The sequence below is a fragment of the Eptatretus burgeri genome, chromosome 6 (genome assembly GCF_056783735.1).
Source record: "Eptatretus burgeri isolate ZD-2024b chromosome 6, Ebu_testis_v1, whole genome shotgun sequence".
In the NCBI taxonomy this organism is placed as follows: Eukaryota; Metazoa; Chordata; class Myxini; order Myxiniformes; family Myxinidae; genus Eptatretus; species Eptatretus burgeri.
This window is the reverse complement of record NC_140966.1, coordinates 101,112,224-101,134,723: the sequence shown is the minus strand read 5'-3', so window position 1 is coordinate 101,134,723 and position 22,500 is coordinate 101,112,224. Positions and strand designations below refer to the sequence as shown.

Genomic DNA, 22,500 nt, shown 5'->3' with positions numbered 1-22,500 from the left:
CAGATATGCAAGTGGCTGGGTTTTTATAAAGGGCGCCCAGAATGGGGGAGCCAAAAGTCCAAGGAGCTCAAAGTTCAAAGCGTAAATTATGTGGAACATGTAAAAATTATCGTCAATTTCGAAAAAAAATGTGAAATTATATTTTTATCCTCAGCACGTCATACATTAAGTGACGTCAATGATGGACAAAACATTCTTGGGAAAAACCAAGATGATTGTCAATATAGTTGAAGGTGCTAAGGAATTTGAATCTCACTTGAAATTCAACAATGGTTATGCATGGTAGGTATAGATGGACATCACAATGGATCAAAAGAAAACTCATATGGCTTTTGTAACAGATTCGGATCCTCACCAAAATCTAATCCTTTCATCCTTGTCGCATATCCAAGCTCTCCACCAAATTTTGTCCGAATCCGTCCACAAATTTTTGAGATATCCTGTTCACAAACAAGCAGACAGACAGACAGACAGGGGTGAACACATAACCTCCACCCACTTTCGGTGGCAGAAGTAATGATCCATTTTCAGTCTTTAAAATTTCTCAGCATTGCCCAGCCCAGATTTCGGCACTGCACCCACAACTCCCTTTTTAAAGGGTTTTTTTTTTAAACTGCAAATAAAAGAGGCAACTGCAACAAGAACTACATTTGCATCAGCAAATAAAAATGGCATGACCTATTCAATCACATTGTCTTCCGTCTTTATTTGTTGGAGGACAATCTGCTTCTGTTTTTAAAAAACGCATGATGTCCTCAATGAAATCTACTCGATGATATTGACAATTTACACCAATCCACTCAATTTTTCTCTTTTTTTCCTCTTCCTTGTCTTTCACTCACAGACCCAAAGCTCAAGTACCATGACTGACTTACCCGTGAGCTCCAGGTCACATAGCATGGACTTTGCCATGCAGTCAGCAATGAAGTGTCAATCATGAGTGAAAGCGAACATCAGTCTGTATCCTGCATGCCATAAATGCCAAATAATTCAACTCATTACTGGCAATATGCTCTTGGCACTTGCTCGTGTCAAAAATTTCATGTTTGAAACATGCAACGCAGTTACATCAAAAAGTACGATTGTACAAATAATAATAATAACTAGAACTGCCACTTTATAACTGCTGGCAGTGATGACCGGGTACCCAGAAGTGCCTTTGACACAACTGATACAACATGAGACTTAAATCAGAGTCGCAAAGTTTTGCATTGACAGGATAAGCGGTGCCAGAGAAAACATTATTTAATGGTGATACAAACACAGGCCTGCTTCGAGAGGGCACGGAACAGACGAGTTACGAACCGGGCAGCACAAAGCATTCAATTTCGTTAGAACTGGCTTCCAGATTCAAATAATTAAATAATTCTGGCTCCCAAACCGTGTGACCGATCAGGTTGAAATTTTAAACTTTTGTTTCGCATGTCACCTCAATTATAAATCTGAAGTTTCTCATATATAGAGGCAGCGGTTCCAGAGTAAACATTAATTAATATTTATCTTTCAATCCAAGATGGCGGCCAAACCATGTGACTTGTGATGTCATAATTTTCAACACATGTGCAAACACGATGGGAGACGATAACTGCAAATTTTCGCTTTGCAAGGTTAACCAGTTCCAGAGAAAACATTATTTAATATTTTTCTTAAAACCAACATGGCTGCCAAACCCTGGGCCCGATCGCGTTGAAATTTCAAACCCTCATTCCGCATGAGTTTTCCACCATAAAGGTGATGTTTCACATTTATTGATGCAGTATTTCCAGAGTAAACATTAATTAATATTTTTCCTTCAATCCACTATGGCTGCCAAACGTTGCGTCGTACCTCAAAAGGGGGTGAGAACTTTTTATTCGTCATGGAGAGGCGGTCATAGTGGTGGAGTTTCGCCTGGATCTGTTCAGTCCTTTCAGAGAAAAAGACGTTTAAAGATATTATTTTTTAATCCAAGATGGCTGACGAACCATGTGACCTATGACATCACAAATTTACATTCTGCTTCCAACTGGGTACTGGAACACGGTTGTGAAGTTTCGTGTTAATCGGTAAAGGTGCGTTTTCTATCCAAGATGGCCGCCAAACCATGTAACGTGTGATGTCATAATTTTTACCATGCGTGCATACACGATGGTAGATGATAATTACAAATTTTCGATTCGTTTGGTTCAGTGGTTCCAGAGAAAACATTATTTAATATTTTTCTTAAATCCAAGATGGCAGCCAAACCGTCTAACGTATCAATTCGAAATTAACAAACTTATATCGCCTACATGTCCCGAATATAGTTCTGAAATCTCCCCTTCATCCGACCAGCGCTTCTGGAGAAGAAGATGTTTGAAGGTTTTAGGGTTTTTTCAAGATGGCCGCCGAACCATGTGACCGATCAAGAACAAATTCACAAACTTGAGAAAGGACCTCATGGGGAATATATGTGTGAAGTTTCGTCTTCATCTGTCTTGCCCTTCTGGAGAAGAAGATTTTTAAAATTTATTCATTTTCAATCCAAGATGGCTGCCGAACCTTGTGACCTATGATATCATAAATTTAAATTCTGCTTTCCATCGTCGACCCGAACAAGTCTGTCGATTTTCGTGTAAATCGGATAAAGTCTATTTTTCTATCCAAGATGGCCGCCAAACCATGTGACTTCTGAGGTAAAAATTTTTTACCATGTATGCAGACTTGAGGCGAGAAGGCACTTGCAAATTTTCGCTTCGATAGCTTATGAAATTCCAGAGAAAACATTATTTAATATTTTTCTTAAATCCAACATGGCGGCCAAACCATGTGACCTATCACTTCAAAATTAACAAACTTGCATCGCATACATGTCACGAATATAGTTCTGAAATCTCGCCTTGATTGGACCAGCGCTTCTGGAGAAGAAGATGTTTGAAGGTTTTAGGGTTTTTTCAAGATGGCCGCCAAACCATGTGACGTATCAACAACAAATTAACAAACTTGAAAGAGGACCTCAGGGGGAATGTACCTGTAAAGTTTCGCCTTAATCTGCCTAGCCCTTCTGGAGAAGAAGATTTTTTTTAAAAAACACTAAAAAACAAGATGGCGGCCGAATTACGTCATCGATGACGTGAAAAATAACATTTTTGTCGATGAATTTTGTTGTAGATGACGCTCAAAATTTTTCAGATTTTTCCTATATGGCGTTCTACTTGACGAATTTTCACCGGTATATCGCTTCACCTATGACGTCACGAAAAATCACACGTGTTCCCCATAGGGAGCTTAGTAAAATGTATCAAACGAAAAATTTTTCCATTGCACGGTTTCCGAGATACAGATGTCCAAAGTTTATCGCTTTTTTCAAGATGGCGACCGTACCACGTGACCAATGACGTCATAATTATAACGTGATTGTGCTATCAAAAAAGATACACACTATGGTGAAAATTTCCTGTCGATCGGACTTAGTATTCCAGAGAAAATGATTTTTAAAGCGAAAAAGGGTGCAAAATGCCGGCGGAAAAATAATAATAATAAAAATAATAATAATGCGTAATAATAAACAGAAGAAAAACAATAGGGTACCCTGTACTCACAGGGTACCCTAATAATAATAAAATAATAACAATTATATGAAATAACAACAGCAATAACAATAAGAAAGGTCGTGATTAAGGCAAAGATAATTAGGGTACCCTGTGAGTACAGGGTACCCTATTGTTTTTCTTCTGTTTATTATTACGCATTATTATTATTATTCTTCCGCCGGCATTTTGCACCCTTTTTCGCTTTAAAAATCATTTTCTCTGGAACACTAAGTCCGATCGACAGGAAATTTTCACCATAGTATGTATCTTTTTTGATAGCACAATCACGTTATAATTATGACGTCATTGGTCACGTGGTACGGTCGCCATCTTGAAAAAAGCGATAAACTTTGGACATCTGTATCTCGGAAACCGTGCAATGGAAAAAATTTTCGTTTGATACATTTTACTAAGCTCCCTATGGGGAACACGTGTGATTTTTCGTGACGTCATAGGTGAAGCGATATACCGTGAAAATTCGTCAAGTAGAACGCCATATGGGAAAAATCTGAAAAATTCTGAGCATCATCTACGCCAAAAATCACTGACGAAAATGTTTTTTGACATCATCGATGACGTAATTCGGCCGCCATCTTGTTTTTTAGTGTTTTTTTTTTAAATCTTCTTCTCCAGAACGGCTATGCAGATTAAGGCGAAACTTTACACGCACATTCCCCTGGAGGTCCTCTTTCAAGTTTGTTAATTTGTTGTTGATACGTCACATGGTTTGGCGGCCATCTTGAAAAAACCCTAAAACCTTCAAACATCTTCTTCTCCAGAAGCGCTGGTCCAATGAAGGCGAGATTTCAGAACTATATTCGTGACATGTATGCGATGCAAGTTTGTTAATTTCAAAGTGATAGGTCACATGGTTTGGCCGCCATGTTGGATTTAAGAAAAAATATTAAATAAAGTTTTCTCTGGTATTTCATAAGCCATCGAAGCGAAAATTTGCAAGTGCCTTCCTCTCAAGTCTGCATACATGGTAAAAAAATTTACCTCAGAAGTCACATGGTTTGGCGGCCATCTTGGATAGAAAAATAGACTTTATCCGATTTACACACAAAACTTCACACACTTGTTCGGGTCGACGATGGAAAGCAGAATTTAAATTCATGATATCCTCGGTCACAAGCTGTTCGGCAGCCATCTTGGATTGAAAATGAATAAATTTTAAAAATCTTCTTCTCCAGAAGGGCAAGACAGATGAAGACGAAACTTCACAGATATATTCCCCATGAGGTCCTTTCCTCAAGTTTGTTAATTTGTTTTTGATCCGTCACATGGTTTGGCGGCCATCTTGAAAAAACCCGAAAACCTTCAAACATCTTCTTCTCCAGAAGCGTTGGCCCAATGAAGGGGAGATTTCAGAACTATATTCGGGACAGGAAGGCGATATAAGTTTGTTAATTTCGAATTGATAAGTCACATGGTTTGGCCGCCATCTTGGATTTCAGAAAAAATATTAAATAATGTTTTCTCTGGAACCGCTTAACCAAACGAATCGAAAATTTGTAATTATCATCTAGCAGGCAGTATGCACGCTTGGTAAAAATTATGATGTCACACGTCACATGGTTTGGCGGCCATCTTGGATTGAAAAACGCACCTTTACCGACATTAACACGAAACTTCACGTACGTGTTCCAATACCCAGTTGGAAGCAGAATATACATTTCTGATGTCATAGGTCACATGGTTCGTCAGCCATCTTGGATTGAAAAACAATATCTTCAAACGTCTTTTTCTCTGAAACGGCTGAACAGATCCAGGCGAAACTCCACCACTATGACCGCCTCTCCATGACGAATAAAAAGTTCTCACCCCTTTTGAGGTACGATGCAACGTTTGGCAGCCATATTGGATTGAAGGAAAATATTAATTAATGTTTACTCTGGAACTACTGCATCAATAAATGTGAAACATCAAGTTTATGGTGGAACGCTCATGCGGAATGAGGGTTTGAAATTTCAACGCGATCGGGCCCAGGGTTTGGCAGCCATGTTGGTTTTAAGAAAAATATTAAATAATGTTTTCTCTGGAACTGCTTAACCTGGAGATGCGAAAATTTGCAGTTATCATCCACCATCGTGTTTGCACACGTGGTGCAAATTATGACATCACAAGTCACATGGTTTGGCCGCCATCTTGGATTGAAGGATAAATATTAATTAATGTTTACTCTGGAACCGCTGCCTCTATATATGCGAAACTTCAGATTTATAATTCAGGTGACATGCGAAATAAAAGTTTAAAATTTCAACCTGATCGGTCACGCGGTTTGGGAGCCAGAATTATTTAATTATTTGAATCTGGAAGCCAGTAATAACGAAATTGAATGCTTTGTGCTGCCCGGTTCGTAACTCATCTGTTCCGTGCCGTCTCGAAGCAGGCCTGTGTTTGTATCACTATTAAATAATGTTTTCTCTGGCACCGCTTATCCTTTCAATGCCAAACTTTGCGACTGTCATCTGCAGAAAGTCCCATGTTGTATCAAAGGCGGACGGACTGGGTACCCGGTCATCACTGCCAGCAGTTATAAAGTGGCAGTTCTAGTTTTCTTTAATGTTTTCTCTCTTTCTTTTGTTTTTCTCTTCCAAACCTTTTTTTTTTAATAATTATTTTTATGATATATTCTTATAACATAGAAGTTTATATTTTTTATTCATAAAATTTGAACAGTAAATTAGCTGAAGAAATTATTGCATTTATTAACATTCTTATAAGTAAAACAGTCAACCTGGGACATTGTTGACTATTAAGTAAGTGTGTAACTCTTCTTTAATTCCAAGGCTGAAAGTGATGTTGCGGCACTAACGTGTGTCGTGATTGGTCGGTATCATAAATTCAAAAATCTCATATCTGATGTACAATGATCAATTTGCTTGTACGAGGTTTTTTTTTTTTTTTGGCCCATCACTGTTGTTTTATACGATTATAAAAAATAATTATTTTGTGGAGGAGGTACTGACATTTAACCTGATGTAATCATTTGTACCCTCAATCTCAGGTTTTAAGTCACCATATGATTATGAATGTCACCAAAAGTTGACCATGACTTGATGGAACTAGATAACTTATCATTTGTACATTGACAGTGTAGGATAATGTTTTGCATGATAGTACTCTCATTGTTGTTCAACTCCTTATGGAATCAGATTCGCCTAAAATCTCACCTGAACTATTGAATACATCACATCCTGGAACACACCACGCTTAAGAATGGAATTTTAAGTTCATTTTCCCATTTACATCACCAAGTACAGTCCTCATTTGCTTTGTGGGAATAAATATATTGTGCAATGTTGTGCAAGATAAAACAAAATCTGTCCAGCTGCAAGGCTGCCCATTCAAACCTGTCTCTTTCCTCAAAGAATGAGTTGTGCCTTGTCAAGTCTGTCTCTGATGTATGCTCACCCTCCATTCCTTTCCTAACTGTTAAAATTTGCATTATTGGGGCAACACCTTTGTTTCCATTGTCATCATTTATGCTTTGTGATGGTGAACAATAATGACAATCAGAAAATAACGTTTTATTTCAGTGGTGGATTGATTGTGGGAAGGGAGGGAGGCATCTCCTGGTATTTCAATGTTTATGTCTAGCCGACATTTATTGCAATAAATTAGAAAAGGCTTTGTTAACTGGGGTAAATTATTCCATTTTACGTTTGAAAAGCAACATTTTCTTGGGAACTGTTATAGTCCTAAATTTCTCTCTGGATCCACTCCTGAGTTTATACGATCTTACTAAAAACAACATTGCGGGTTAGCAAGCCATCACCATGTACAGCCCTCTCCTTTTCCGGAATTAAATTTGGTTGGCAAAGATGCACAGATTGTGTGGGTCTCCTACGAGACTCATCGCAACGTTCAGCTGCCTGTGTGTAAAAACACTGGTGGGAAGGAGGACTCCACACCGCTGCAGGCTCTGGCTTTTGTTGATGGTCATTGCAAAGGCTGACCTAGCTGGAAACTGTTGTTGGCAGAGTTGAAATGAAGATCCATGTCATCAGGAGAAAGACTAATCTATAATTCCAGCAATCTCTGTGTGTCTTTTTGTCTGTCAGACTGTCTGTGACCGCCGTTTCTCGATGACCACCGGTCCGATCTGATTGAAACTTGCCAGGAATATTGCCAGGGACCCGCGGATGTGCATTTTCAAGGTTTGATATCAATCGGACGAGCGGTTCCCAAGTTATGGCCATTTTATTGCTTTTTTCAGTGTTGGAAAGGTGTATATATCGCAGCTGAAGTGTCGTTCCACCTTATCATGCCATTTTTCCCCAAATTAATAATAATAATAATAATAGCACAATAATTGGCAGTAATAAAGAATAACGTGATACAATGACCAATGTCTGTCAACCAATAACGACCTATATATTGTCTGTCAACCAATAATGACCAATAACGTCTGTCAACCAATGACAGAATACGGTGCTATGACATCACGAATGACGTCACAATTAATGTTTGTTTGTTTTTTTGCACGATTGACGTCAATTCTTCTTCGTTTGCTATGACGTCACAATCGACGCTGGGGACCTGAGTATGTGCCTTTTCAAGGTTTGTTATCGTTCTTCATCCGTTTCAGCTGTTTCCCAAGTGTTTCCCAAGGGTTTGAAAGCTGTTTTTTCCCAAGGTTTTAATTAATTGTTCAAATTATTAATTAATCCCAAGGTTTGAATTTTCCCAAGGGAAACAGCTGTTTCCCAAGGGTTTGAAAGCTGTTTTTTCCCAAGGTTTGAATTAATTGTTGTGCTTGGTAGACATTTGTGAATACATTTACAGAGAGAGGAGAGGGGGGCAAGAGAGGGGAGGGAGAGAGGAGGAGAGAGAGGGGGGCGAGAGAGGGGAGTGAGAGAGGGGGTGAGAGAGAGGGGGCGTCACAATTCAAGAGAGGGGGAGAGAGGAGGTGGCGAGAGAGGGGGGGACGGGAGAGGGGTGTGAGAGTGGGGGCGAGAGAGAGGGGCGAGAGAGGGGGGCGAGAGAGGGGTGCAAGAGAGGAGGGGGCGAGAGAGGGGAGGCGTCACAATTCTTCTTCTTCTTCGTTTTCTATGACGTCACAATTGACGCTGGGGACCTGAGTCTGTTTCCCAGGTGTTTCACAAGTTGTGGCCGTTTATGATACGGTTGGTCCGATCTAACTGAAACAATGCCCCAATCCAGTCGTCGTTTACGAGAGCGAAGGAACGAAGCTGCACATACTGGCACGCACCTACGGGCCCGCACCTACAGGCCCGCACCTTCGGGTCTGCACTAGTTCTAGAAATGAGGAGAATAGACCAGGCACGCTAACTACCTCCCATCCATACCTCAAGAAGATGATTAATAGCCTTGGTTAAGATGTGTCATGTTCTATTACAGTGGTCATTGTGAGGATTGAGATTTTGCACCATCACAAAACTGAGGAGACAACACAGGTTGAAGATATGCAAGAACAACTGGGTCAGGAAGATTATGGGAGTGAATAGGGTGGACAGAAGGAATTGGGTTGGACACATGGTGCGGATGGAGGAAGAGAGAAGATAGGTTAAGGCAGCAAGGTAGGAGGAAAAGAGGTAGACCATGACTGGGATGAGAAGATTGCATAAGGTGTGATTATGAATAAGTAGGGGTGGTGGGAGAGTGGAGAGAGTTGGCTGAAGACAGGGGAAGTGGAGGAGTACTGTGGTCAAGACAGGACAGAAGTTTTGTATTATTGGACCTCACCCTTTATAAAGGGAGGAGGAGGAGATAGGGAGAGAGATTATGGAAGCATTACCCTTCAGTGACATCTGTAGTGTCAGACCTGAAAGATTTATTGAGCTGAGAAACTCAGTTGGATAAAAGGCAGATTGTTTTTGTTTGGCCAAGTGATCAACACACTTATGATGAAAGCTTCACCTGGCAGGCAGTCAATGATCTTACTGTTGAGAAGATCAGCAAAGTTTTTGGTCATGGTTAAAATTGCAAGTGAAGCCAAGAACTCAGAATTTATAGGGTAAGATGGTTCTTCATGTCTGGCTTAAACATGGTTGATAACATCATATTCCGAGTTCAAAGAAAGATCAGGTCATAATCCAATTACAGCATGTCATTGTAAAGGCTACCCTCAACAGAAGGCAGACACCCCTCGCCCATTTGCAACAACCAATCAGCTTAATGCTCAAGTTGTTCACGACTTCCTTCATCCGCATCATCAAGTCAATTGAGAATTGACATATTTGGTCTTAAGTAAGCATCATGCAATTAAATGTTGATACAACAGAGAGTTTTTCATGCAGGCGTTGACGATGTTTGTTCTCCTCCATTTTTGGACCACTGGAAAAATTTGATGATAATTTGCTCCTTACCCTTTACACTAAAAGTTTCCCACACGGCAAAGAATCATTCACAATGATGTCTTGAGGTGACAGATCAAGGGTTTTGGTAAGAAAATGATGGCTCAAAGCAGCCTCGTAACACACCAGCAAGTCTGCAGCCTCAAGAAGATGACGAGTAGCATCCCATGGAGTAATGTTGCAGATATAATTCTCTTGAGGTGGGATGTGCAGCTTACAACAGGAGTGTGCAGTGTAGCAAGGCTTAAGAGGTGTTGAAGCTATTCCTGAATAAGCTGTAGCAAGAGCAATTCGATCCTGCTTTTGAATATAGACCATAATCAGATTTTAAAAAGTTTTTCCTGTTCCATTCAGGTCAGGTGAGGAATGGGAGCACGCGCCGGAGCAGCGCGTTCCATTCGGTGCATCGATAGAAAGGAAGCCACCTTCTCTGTGATCAATTTTACTTTTGATGGCTTCAAAGGCAATAAGTTGATCGGTGTTAAGATGTTGTACATGTTCGTTAAAGAAGTCATCTGCTGCAGGATGCGTTTCCTTTACGCCAAGGTCATACTGATTGTGCAGTTGATAATCTCCCTGAGGAAGACCAAACTCGAGTGTCGTTCATTCCTACTGCTCGACCCGATCGTGAAGATTTCAAGCAACGTCATTTCCAACAGCATTTTGAACAGCCATGACAATAGAAGCCATGGAATAGATAATCAAAAAAGCCATTGGTACAGCTTTCGGGGGACTTTTGGTTCACGTAAAAGTAAGATTGTCACGAACTGGTCCCGTAAGCATGATGGTGACTGGGTACACGCAGCTTTGGCGAGACACACAATCCATTCGTTGTCATCCTCAAGTAAGTTTGGCGATTGCAAAGCGTTCATACAGGTCTCACAGACTTTACTGTTGATTTAAGCAGAACCTCAAAGCTCGTAGCATCAGTCTTATTATGAAGAAGACGACACAGGTAGAAGACTTCTCCTTGGCTTGGGTGAACAGTGTAATCGCTTCCTATTGACCGAGCAGGAGCTACTCGCCAATGCCAACAATTTTCTGCCAGGTGAAGTGCTTTGCGAAATTGTAATGAAGGATATTTCTGGCAGACATAATATCACGTCAATTCATCAAGAAATAGGCAGTTAGCATACTACGTGCTGATGCAGATAATGCTCAATCTGGATTGGCAGGGTTAAGTGTGATGCGCTGCTCATTTGGAAATGAACAAAATGTTGTTGAACTGTTGGGGAGCGGGCTTGTGACAAAACCCCAAAGATTCGCCATGCTGCTTTCTGACGCACCAATAAGTCAACACTGCTCGTCGCCTTTGATCTCATCTACACATTCATCCATTGAGACTCTGACTTGATCATCGCTTGCCACAAAGCTGACTATAGTCTGATCAACACCTTTAAAATGTGTTTGTCAAGGTATTTGACGGCTTTTATTGAGGCAAAGTAGTCGACATTGATGTCAACATGATATTCCAGTGACAACTATGGAATGTACGGTACGACGCTTTGGTTATCCATGCATACATCCCTGCCAGATACCCGAACCACAGCTGTATAGCCACCCATATATGGACTTTGACGTTTATAAGTTGGATAAGAATCATCCCCAAGGTACTGTCGAAGAAATACTAGGTCCTGTACAATTGAACATTTATTTTACAAACAACAAACACATACATATGCGCATATGGAGGACCTGGACTCAGACTTGCTCCAGATCTCTGAAATGCATGGATAATTTTTGTTCCTTATATGGTGTTCAGTGAGACATAGTATTTTTTTTATATCCAAAATACTGGCACCACAATTTGTCACATCCTGACATTCCTTAGTTGGAGCTTATCTGCAGCCTTTGTTCAGCCGCCAACTTTGTCAGCTCTTGAAGTTCCCCAGGTGAAGCTTTCGTGCAATCTCAGCTTGACCTGGTTGAATAGTTTTAACCAAATCCAAATGTGTTAATCCTGTCTTGGCACAGAAAAACACAGAATGCTACAATGACATCGAACTTCAACTCTTTTGGGCATTTTGATAAATTTCTAGAGTATGTAGGTTTAAAAGTCAGTCTGCTTCTCCCACACTGGGAATATATTGTTACGGATCTGGAAACCATTTGCATTGAACATACAGGTCCCAAAAGTCAGTTATTCCATTAAGTACATGTGTAGACAGGTCCCTTCCTTTTGTCTAATGGAAGAATCAAAAACGTGCGTTGCGACTTCTTTTTAGTTAGGTTATTAAATCTTTACCTCCAATGAACCCTCCAACGAACAACCAACAACCATTGCATTCCCCATCACTACCCACCCGTTGTCTACAAACACTCTGACTTGCCAAGGCAGGGTCTTGCAGCCGTTCCTTGCCGCTTCCTCCAGCATCCCCATTCAATCTGGCGGTGGGTCCTTTTTAGCGAGTCTGCAGTAGAGTGAACGGGTTTTTCCGGTTAGGTGCATTTCTGTTACATACACCAGAAACAGATTTGATTAGACGCCACCAGGATTTGGAAGAGGGAGTGAGGTTTGAGAGTTCAGACTTGAGCTTAGAAAGTCTGCAGGTGAATTGCAGGTGAATGTTGAGTATTGCAGGTGAATGTGATAAACAATGTGGTTTTCCGAATTTTTTGTGAATTCCCATACAATCTTGAGAAAGCTTTGATGTAAATTGCGGGTCACGTGCAATGTAGAAGGAAGAATCACATGACCACCAGCACACTCAGCATCACCTGCAATAGCATCTTGCAGGCCATTGTATGGATCAGATCACAGCTGATGTTGATTGAACTGAAAATAATGCAGACAACTGGTCTCAATTTTTGGTTCGCATCTTGACGGAGTACTGTTGAAAGAGCCGATTGCAGCAGTGCAAGATGTTAATCCTACCCTTATGTTTCATCAACCGGTAAGAATCGGATTGTTTCGCAGTAACCTCATGTCGACAATTCTTGTGAAATAATTGGCGATGGAAATCATCAGTGCCATGTGCAAAAATAATTGGGTAACAGAGAGGATCATAGCTCTGATGATCATCCCTGAAGTGCTGCAAACCGAGACCCCCATTCCCTTGTGCACAAAAGGTGCACATGACCATGTGGCTCCTCTCCTGTTCTGTATCGCCCACTGAAGATTGAGGTATCAGATTGCAATCTTGTTTCCAGTTGGTACATTGTAGCATCCAGCTAGCATACTTGCCTTCAGGTCTTATGACAGCATGGTGGCCAATTGAAATGTCTGAAGGAAGGTCTCCAGCTCAATCCTCTCCTGGACACTGAATAAAGACAAAAGATATTGTTTGGAGCATTGAGAAGCATTTCTGACAGAGTTCGGAAAAGATTTTCCTCTAACTCGCGTTTGCTTTGTTGGACAGGAGGATGCCACTACACACAAATTTGGAGTTGATCTTCAACGTCAGAGATACACATTTGCAGATATGTGGGTTGTTGTCCATCAGCATTCCTCGGAGGACCCATCATCCGATAAACCACGCCTTGGACGCAAAAGTTTGCGCTCCTTCCAAAAATAATTACCTCCATTGTTTTCATGTTAGCCATCAACAATTCTGCGATTAATTTCCTGATGTGTGATCAAAAGTACTTCACCATCGAATGATTATGAAGTTGAGGGGTAGATCATGAATATTCGCGATGCAAATCCTGCAAGATACACAACACATACCAAATTGTGGTTCTATGATGGGTCCTCCAATATGATCGTCTCTCCGCATCAATACATTGCAGTCACCATATGGTTGATTCATAAGACCACAGGTATGCTCATCTACAGCAAGATCAGAAAGAGCAATTTCATCAAGATCATATCGCCGTACCACATAAAAAGATTGAATAAATCGTTATTGTCTCTGCAAAAGATTCCTGATTGCCTCATGTGCTACATATTGATGCTAATTTACAGGATCAAGCACTGGGTAGGATTTCCGGTATTTAACTGCAATGGCAGTATGCACAGATTGCTGGTGAGATGAAGACAGAGCAGCCTGCACTTGCCGATGTTGAGCTACATCGGTGTCGCACTTTGCTTTCTGATTTACTGTGTTCAAATTGGCATGGTACCACTGCTGACATTGTTATGCCAAATCACTATGGCATTGTCCAGCAACATCGCAATCAACAAATGTCTTTCTGTTACTGTTTGGCCTTCTTTTGGCTTGTATAATGAGCAGATAAAATTATATGTGTCTAACTTTCATAAATGAATAACAAGAACTACACTTAGCTGTCATCTGCATTCACACCAGTTATCTTGATGAACTTTACAGTCACAACAAAGGGACAACAATTGTTACTCAATAATTAAGAAACATAGGCGAATTTTTGATCACAAGTTCACAGTTATCAGTGTTACAGCCTGTTAGCAGTTATCAGATGTGTTTTTTGAAATAACCTACCACTTCTTATTGAGTTGTGAATAATATACTACTTTAACCCTTTGAACCCTAGTGACCGTTTTACCAGCCGCTATTCAAACCTCCATATACCCCAGTGGCCAGATGTTTCTCCAGGGAGCCCAGTGTGGGGGAGCCGAAAACCCAAAGGGCTCAGGGTTCAAAAGGTTAAAGATGTCAAATATTTTCTTTCCTCTGCATACCTTTCATTCATGATAGATGATGAGTTGTTCAGTTTGTAAGCATACATAAACTCAGCAGTGCTCTTGATTGTATGAAAAATTTCTTTGGATGGTGTACAGTAGACTGCTGTCTTGATCGGTCTCTAACAAAACATGCATTACCTCATTTCCTCTGCGATAATCAAAATGTACCTTTATTTCCTCAAAAGGTACCTTTATTATTTCATGATAGAAGATGCTTTGTTCAGGCTTCAAATGTAGAGCAGAGACCTGAAAGTGATGAGCAAAATGGTGGACATATGTTTATGTTTTTCAGGGTATAATTGTGGGTGGAGTCAGGCCAGCTGTCCAGCCAATGGGTGGAAAGAGAGAAACAGGCAAACAGACGGAAAAATCCGTTCACTTTAATATATAGATTTAATATATAGATGACATTCCTGATTTCGGATCAATTGAACATTATTTTGAAATTCTAAAACTGCACCATCAAAATTTTCAATTTGAAAATTCTCAAAAAGCAAAAAAATACCACACAAGAAATAAAAAGAACAAAACAAAGTTAACATACCATTTCATGATTATTGGTATTTTCTGAAATTATTATTTCATATAAACTCATACATAAATAAGTTTATCATTTTATTTTACCCTTGCTTTTCAGTTTCACAAAAACAACTTTGTGTTTGGCAAATTTATTCCTTCAGATTGAAGCTGAAACCACATCGATTGATTTTGCCGATAAATGTTATTGGAACATCGTAATTCTGCAGTAAATTCCCAGCCATTTGTCGTAAATTCTGGCTGACACTCATTTTTAGAACCAAAACATCAATTTACTGGGATGCATTTGAAATATTTTTTTTCAGAGGTCTCGGGTTTCTCAACAGCTCCTATATGTTTTTTGCATGCTGAATTCAGAAATGAAACTCAATCAAGGTCAAGTCAATGCTATCTCAATTTTAATGGAAAAAAAAAATCTAAATTTTTGTTTTTTTAATTAGCATTTTTAAAATTTAAAATCAGACTTGCATTGACAGAAAATGTACAAACTATACATATAATGACACACAAGTACACTTAATGTGGAAGAAAGTGCCTTCTCAATTACTTTCGTTTCAATTTCAGAAAAATAGATAAATCGTTGTTTCTGGCAACACCCAACTTCAGTCGCTCCAACAGTCGCTGTTTTCCTTCATCTTTTTAATGTCGAATTTCACAATAACGGTACTTTTGCGTCATTTTATATATAGTTTGTACATTTTCTGTCAATGTAAGTCTCATTTTGAATTAAAAAAATGCTAATTAAAAAAACCAAAATTTGGAATTTTTTTTTTCCTTAAAATTGAGATAGCATAAAAACTTGACCTGATTGAGCGAAATGAGATACATTTCTAAATTCAGCATGCAAAAAATATATAGGAGCCGTTGAGAAAACCTAGACCTCTGAGATTACGCAGACCAGTGGTTTTGAATCATCAGAGCAACATCACACTCAGTGCTGTACTTGCAAAAATAAAAAACGTCCAAAGAAAAGATATCTCTGAATAGTTGTGCCTGTAAATGCATCTCCCTGGAACAATAACACCAATAATATAATCAATCTGGTTGTTTGCCTTTTGTGACTTCACAAATTCCAACTAAGTTTGTTTGAAGAAAAAAAAAGAGGAAGTTGCAACTAAGTTTGTTTCCTAAGCGTTTCCACACCCTTATTCTGCAGCCTATCCATCCAAAGTGAAAATGTATTCTTTGTATCTGATTGTTGAGTTGAGGTGTGGCATCCAAATGTTTAAAAATGGGCGATCCAGCTTGATAAACGGGTTTTTGAAATTTTATTCAAGGCTATGATTTCTCAAAAAAACGCGCATCAGTTGTGTATGTAAGTGTACACGTGACGAACCTGAAAGTTCACCACGATATAAAATCCCCAAAACTCGGTCATCTCACTTCAGCTCTTGTCAACAACGGTGAATATTTGGTAAGGTTATATTTCTCAAACTTCATTTTACTTGTTTAAACATTATTACCTTTGTAGACTGGAGTGCAACACGAATATTCTTCCTATTATATGATTTACTCGTGTTTATAAATGTTGTGAATCACTCTTTATAAAATCTTATCTTGCAACTCTCAGATTATATTGTTATTTCCTGCTTTATGCAAGATGTGTTTGAAGGGAGTCATTGTAGCAAGATGGGTATTTTTTTAACATAAGTGTAGAAGCTTCTGTTGGAGCTAAAATGACATCGGGTGGAAGGCTTTCTGGGCAGAAACATTTTCAATAATTAATTGAATTGTATTCAAAATCACCTTTTTACCTCCACCACCGAAGGTGAATGAAGTGATGTTGTCACCCCTTTCTGTCTGTTAATTGCCGGAATCCTTCGGATTTTGGCAATTATGTTGGTCGGTTGTGTGTGTCATTCTGTGTCTGTTTGTCTGTTTGTTTGGGTGTTTGTTTACTCTGTAGCAGCCACACCGTTTCAGCGATCATGACCAAACTGGGTACAGACGTTGGCCATGGTCCAACTTAGACACTTGTCGTTTTTGGTGAATCTAGGTCAAAGGTCAAGGTCAAGGTCACCGAAAAATCGAAATTCTTATTTTTGCGATATCGTCCGCTAAAATGGTCGCATCGACTTTAAACCACATCCAAAATGTGCATCTTCCAATACTACATGCAATCATATGTCTCATTGGGGTGTCACACCAACACCCTTCTTAGCGGTTGGGGGTCGAATATCAGGGGGTCGGGTCAAAAATTTTAAATTGCGATTAAAAACGCCATTTCAAGTCCGATTGACTTCCAAGTTATGACCATGACCAAAGTAAGTGCTACAACTCATTAAACAGTTGCACTATCGACTTATAAGAACCAAATTGATTTCCAGGTTTGTTTTTTTCAGAGATCATGGAGATATGACAAAGTCATTCCGGCAATTCCTTTCTCAATGAGCAATTTCATTTGTTTGTTTGTTTGTTTGTGTGCAGGATATCTCAAAAAGTTGTCGACGGATTTGTATGAAATTTTGTGGACAGTGTGGGTGTGTGGCAAGGACGAACTGCTTAGATTTTGAAGAAGATCCGGCTGCTGGAATTTTGTTTTTTTTAAATAATTCTTCACCATTGAGAGATCGGGCTAAAAACGATAGAAAGCACAACATCTCAAAAAGTTGTGGACGGATTCGAATAAAACTCGGTGTACATGTTGTGTGTGTGACATTTTGGTGAAGATCCAAATCCAGATCCGGATCTGATAATTTTTTTAGTGATTCTTCACTATTGAGAGATTGGGCCAACAACGATATATTGCATGATATTTGAAAAATATATTGGGCCCGATATGTTCTTGTGGATCAGGCATTGCATGGCGGAGGTATGCGCTCTACCGAGTGCCCTACTCGTTAAATTATGTGTTCCATTATTCACCATATATATGTAATATAATGTGAACAATCATGTTGAACAATCAATGTGTGAATCACTGTTAGAACAATCAATGTTCATTATGTATTTCATTCTGTTTATTTTTGGTCACGAGTAATAGCCGCTCCCTCCAGGAGTAAAATATATGCTGTCAGTTCCCCTTCCTTCACGTAGGGATCAGTGGTTAAACCACTTACGCTATTCCACATGCAAAGATAGAAATTGCAAGTCATCTCCCCATAATCATGGGGAGGGGGAGTGTTATTCTGTGCCCATGACCTGACCCTTGGGACCCTGAGCATGTGAAAAATTTGATGGAGATTGGCCAAGCCATTTTCAATTATATAAGGTTCAGGAATACTTACATACATATATGCATACATACATACATATATACATACATAAAAGTGAAACATGCCAAAACAGATCTTTTACATGTAATTATTGTTGTTGGTGCTATCATTGTGGCTGTGGTTGTTGTTTGTGCATTCCTTCCATGTCCTTTTATACATGGACTAGACGAGCCGTGAACCCGTTGGGTTCCCGTTGTGACAGCGGTTGATTAAAAACAAATAATTTCAAAAAAAAAAAAAAGATAGCTCCAGCGAACGATACCGCTGAGGTTGTTTGCTTTGTTCAAATACTCCCAAAGAGTACTTGACCTAATCAGGAATTGATTTTTTGAATAATTTTTTTCGTTGCCCGATTTGAACAAAACTTGATAAAAAATGGCGATGTTTATTTTATGCTTAAAAAATATGGTTCGTTGTCTATACTAAATGTTTGAGATTTTTTAAATAAATAATTTCAAGAAAAACAAAACAAAAGATAGCTCCAGCGAACTATACCACTGAGGTTGTTTGCATTGATCAAATTCTCCTGAAGAGTTCTTGACTGAATCGGGAATTGATTTTTTAATAATTTTTTCGTTGCCCGATTTCAACAAAACTTGATACTGCACACCACAGGAGAATGGTGAGTAAAGTGGCACTAAAATTTTTGCGCGATCTTGTACCGTTTTGGCTGTGTTTCAGGAACATACATACATACATGCATATATACAAGATGAGTGTTTTAGTAATATATGGATAGATTATCTTGCTTCAAGAAGTATTACTATATATAATTTTGTGTGCTCTTTATGTGTGCTTTCTGTGTATTTTGTGTGCTCATGCCTGGTGTTGGCTTCATGATTCGGGTGGTGAATTTTGGATCCGAGGGTCTTGAGTTCAAATCCCGCTCAGCTGTTCAATTAAAACCAGGTAGGATTAACTCGGCCTGTCATCCTTCTGAGGTTGACAAAATGAGTGCCAGCTTGCTGGTGTACTGTGTCGGAGTGGTGACCCCTCCAGGATTGTGTCCAATAGCCAAGGAGACTGCTTAAGCAGCACCAACACTCTGTGTAGAGTATGGTCCCAATATTCTTCTTCTTTTTGTGTCTTTCCAAAGTACTCCTGTTATTGCAGAATAATAAATGTTACCAATGGAAACATTGCATCAAGTTCCCATCGAACCTCTTCTTCTTCAGTCATGGCAAGACAGGCTTTGAGAACACCAGTGGGCCCTTTGGTCCATTGGAAATTTTAATTGGTTTTCACAGCCTTGTAGCATACCTGCCTGCTTGAGCATTAGCTTGTCTTTCACTAAGCCCAGATTGGCTTAGGCCAGAACAGGGAGTATACATTTGTTATTATTCCCTCCATCCAATGGGACCATATCCTGCGCACAGTGTTGGTGCTGCGCAGCTGAGCAGTCTCCTTGGCTATTGGACACAATCCTGGAGGGGTCACCACTCAGCCACAGGATACCAGCAAGCTGGCACTCATTTTGTCGACCTCGGAAGGATGACAGGCAGAGTCAACCCCACCTGGTATTAATTCAACAACCGAGGGGGATTTGAACTCAGGATCCTGGGATCCCAAGCCAACCACTCTAACCATTAAGCCAACACCTGGCATATTTGTTATTATTATTATTGCCAAATTATGCTACTATTATTGTTATTAATATTATTCGTATTAAATAAAATATCTTTTGTTCCAATGTTATCATTCTGTGTGTTATTTCTTTTGAAATTATAATGAATGCCTTGCCACGGAAGGATGTATTGTAGTAAGGGTACTATACACTTTAACGTACTATATGGAAGGACGTACCATACCAGTGCACTTTAACATGGTGTGCGTTTAAAATGTGGGAATTCTTCTGGGTTCTTTGTCGTTAATTAGCATAATCAACTCAGGAGATCATAACGATTATTTTGGTGTACCACATCAGTACACGCCAGTAGAACTCCACAATAACATGCCACACACACACACACACACACACACACACACACACACACACACACACACACACACACACACACACACACACACACACACACACACACACACACACACACACACACACACACACACACACACACACACACCTCATCTATTTATAGTCGAAGCATCTACAGGATTAAATGGACACAATTTTTTTTTCCAAGTAAATTGATGATTTGCTTTTCAAAGAAGGAAATCGATTGATTGGATGCGACCATCGATGCAGTAGATTCCGACATACAGATTTCCAACTGAAGATCCAGGAACTAAGGCTGCTCTTCGGAGGTTATAGGAAGATTGTACCTTCGACAATGCTCATTCCTTGGCTTTTGAAGTTGATCTGAATGAAGAGCAATGTCGTTAATTTTCTTCAGCTGTAAGTTTTGTAGCTGTTTGTAGCTCGAGGACTTGTAAGTTTTGTAGCTGCTGTTAAGCTCATTACGTACATGTTGTATTCACTTGTAGAAGTTTGGAAGTTCCCTTTTTGATATTTTGGTCAAGATTCATGTGAGAAAGTCTGTTCCTGAACTCATTTTCTGAATCCACAAGGTAGAGCTGAGCAAACTTTGGTTCATCATTGTCTTGATTAAGAAATGTTCCAAGGCGGTGATAGATTTTACCCTGGATTGTAAATGTAGGATTAAATCGAGGTACTTTGATCTGTTGACAACCAATAGATAGAAGTGCCAGAATGTTGTTGCATGCCCTGTTGTTTGAAAGGAATGTTTTGCTACTTTCGTTGACATCAAGGTATTTAATCATCTGGAGGCGGGGGGGGGGGGGGGGGAGGTTGAGTAAAATAGTAAATGGATGTTGTTTGATGTTCCCTTTGCCACATCACACCAATTCCAATTCATCATTCCACTTATATTATGTATTACAGAATTGGCAACACTGTACAAAGAAGTTTCCCACATTCTCCTGCCCAAGGGCATGTCCTGGTTGGAGATTGACATCATTGCCTCGAGCAGCATTTGTTGTAGTTTGATTTGCTTTGATCTTGACAATCTGGCGTTGTTTGTTTGAATAGCCTCACGATTATTGTGCAGTCGCTCTCGAGTTTGTCGTTCTGTTTCATTTGTTCGACATTGTTCCATAGATTTTTGATTTTGCTCTCGTCGAGCTTGCGTGTGTTCTGAAGTTCCATTAATTCGGTGTTGTGACATTTTTTGGGGGGGCTTTATTCCAGTCGGTTGTTAAATTCAGATTCAGTTTCATTTGTTCTCGACTGTTGCTTTCTCAGTTTGTCATTTTCTATGCTGCTCCTTTGTTTCTGAGGACATTCATTTGCTCTGGCTGAGGCTTTCTTTTCTTGCGTGGATACATTTTTGCAGCATTCCTGCAAAAAAAAAAAATGGCGAATGAAGGACATTATCATGTTGGTGGTGATTTGTGACCATGTTTAGAAAAATATAGATATTTTAACTTTTAGTTATAAAGTATGCTATTTTAGTCATAAAGAGCTTTTAGTCATAAAGTGCTTTCTACCTGGGACGTCACAGGTCTATAAGAACTTTGTGTGGTTGTTGTTGTTGCTGTCGTTCTTGTTGAGGCTCGGATAGCAGCTGGGCCACTCCCACAATTGTTGCTTGACTGCATCCACAAAGCTAACTAGACAAAAGTAGTATGGCTGCAATCTTGTTTTTCTGCTTTGCCAAAGATATAATGCCTGCAGGCTTCTGCTGACTATACACTTCCAGGGGATTTTTTTGCATCAGATTTTCATCAGGTTTGTTTAAGTCAAATGCTATTCACGATGAGGGACCCCAGAAAATGTAATCATATGTTGAATAAAAATTATCAGTAGCTTTAACCGAGCCTGAGAGCATGCATGTACAACACATAACCTCCCTAAAGCCGCTCCTGGAGTAATTTTGTTTAAAAAAATCATCCGATGTTCATCGGGTTTGCTTCAGTCGAGTGTTACTCATGATGTGGTCTGCGTGCATCTTATTTTTTTTTTTTTTTAAAGAAAGAAAAATTGATCTGAATTCTAGAAAAAGATAAAATCGAAAATTTAAACACAAATTATATACACCATGAAAAAGAGTTGGGAAAAAAGATTTGGGAAATAAAGATAACACTTACAAAATTGGATACATCTATTCTCTTCCTTATACTTTGTAGAGAACACCAAGAAAGTTTCAGCTTATTCTGGCCACCGATACGTGCATGAGAGGCTGGAGAGACAGACGCGCAAATATTTGCTCTATTCTAGTACATGCTACTACAAGTGCAAGGCATTTTGTGTGCCTGAGCTGAGGCCATCGAATCAAAATGAGCATGAACTATTC

At 39.5% G+C, this 22,500-nt stretch overlaps 2 protein-coding genes and 1 long non-coding RNA gene across 4 annotated transcripts in view; 2 read left to right on the top strand and 1 right to left on the bottom strand.

Annotated features, from left to right (window-relative positions):
• Positions 1-965, bottom strand: part of LOC147025465 (uncharacterized) — a 1,546-nt gene extending 581 nt beyond the window's left edge. The window contains exons 1-2 of the long non-coding RNA XR_015059546.1: positions 876-965; positions 356-440 (exon numbers count right to left, since the gene is read on the bottom strand). This is a non-coding gene — a long non-coding RNA (uncharacterized LOC147025465). The remainder of the gene's footprint in view (positions 1-355; positions 441-875) is intronic.
• The window catches only part of LOC147025464 (adhesion G protein-coupled receptor L3-like), a 62,712-nt gene extending 61,604 nt beyond the window's left edge, over positions 1-1,108 (top strand). Inside the window, exon 10 of the mRNA XM_085886469.1 lies at positions 845-1,108. Within this exon, the coding sequence (XP_085742595.1) occupies positions 845-940 (96 nt within the window). The 3' untranslated portion in view covers positions 941-1,108. The remainder of the gene's footprint in view (positions 1-844) is intronic.
• Positions 1,109-16,272: 15,164 nt separating this feature from the next.
• The window catches only part of LOC147025463 (interferon-induced protein 44-like), a 111,694-nt gene continuing 105,466 nt past the window's right edge, over positions 16,273-22,500 (top strand). For both annotated transcript variants that reach the window (XM_085886463.1, XM_085886462.1), the window contains exon 1: positions 16,273-16,425. The gene's annotated coding sequence lies outside the window, so the exon portion shown is untranslated. The remainder of the gene's footprint in view (positions 16,426-22,500) is intronic.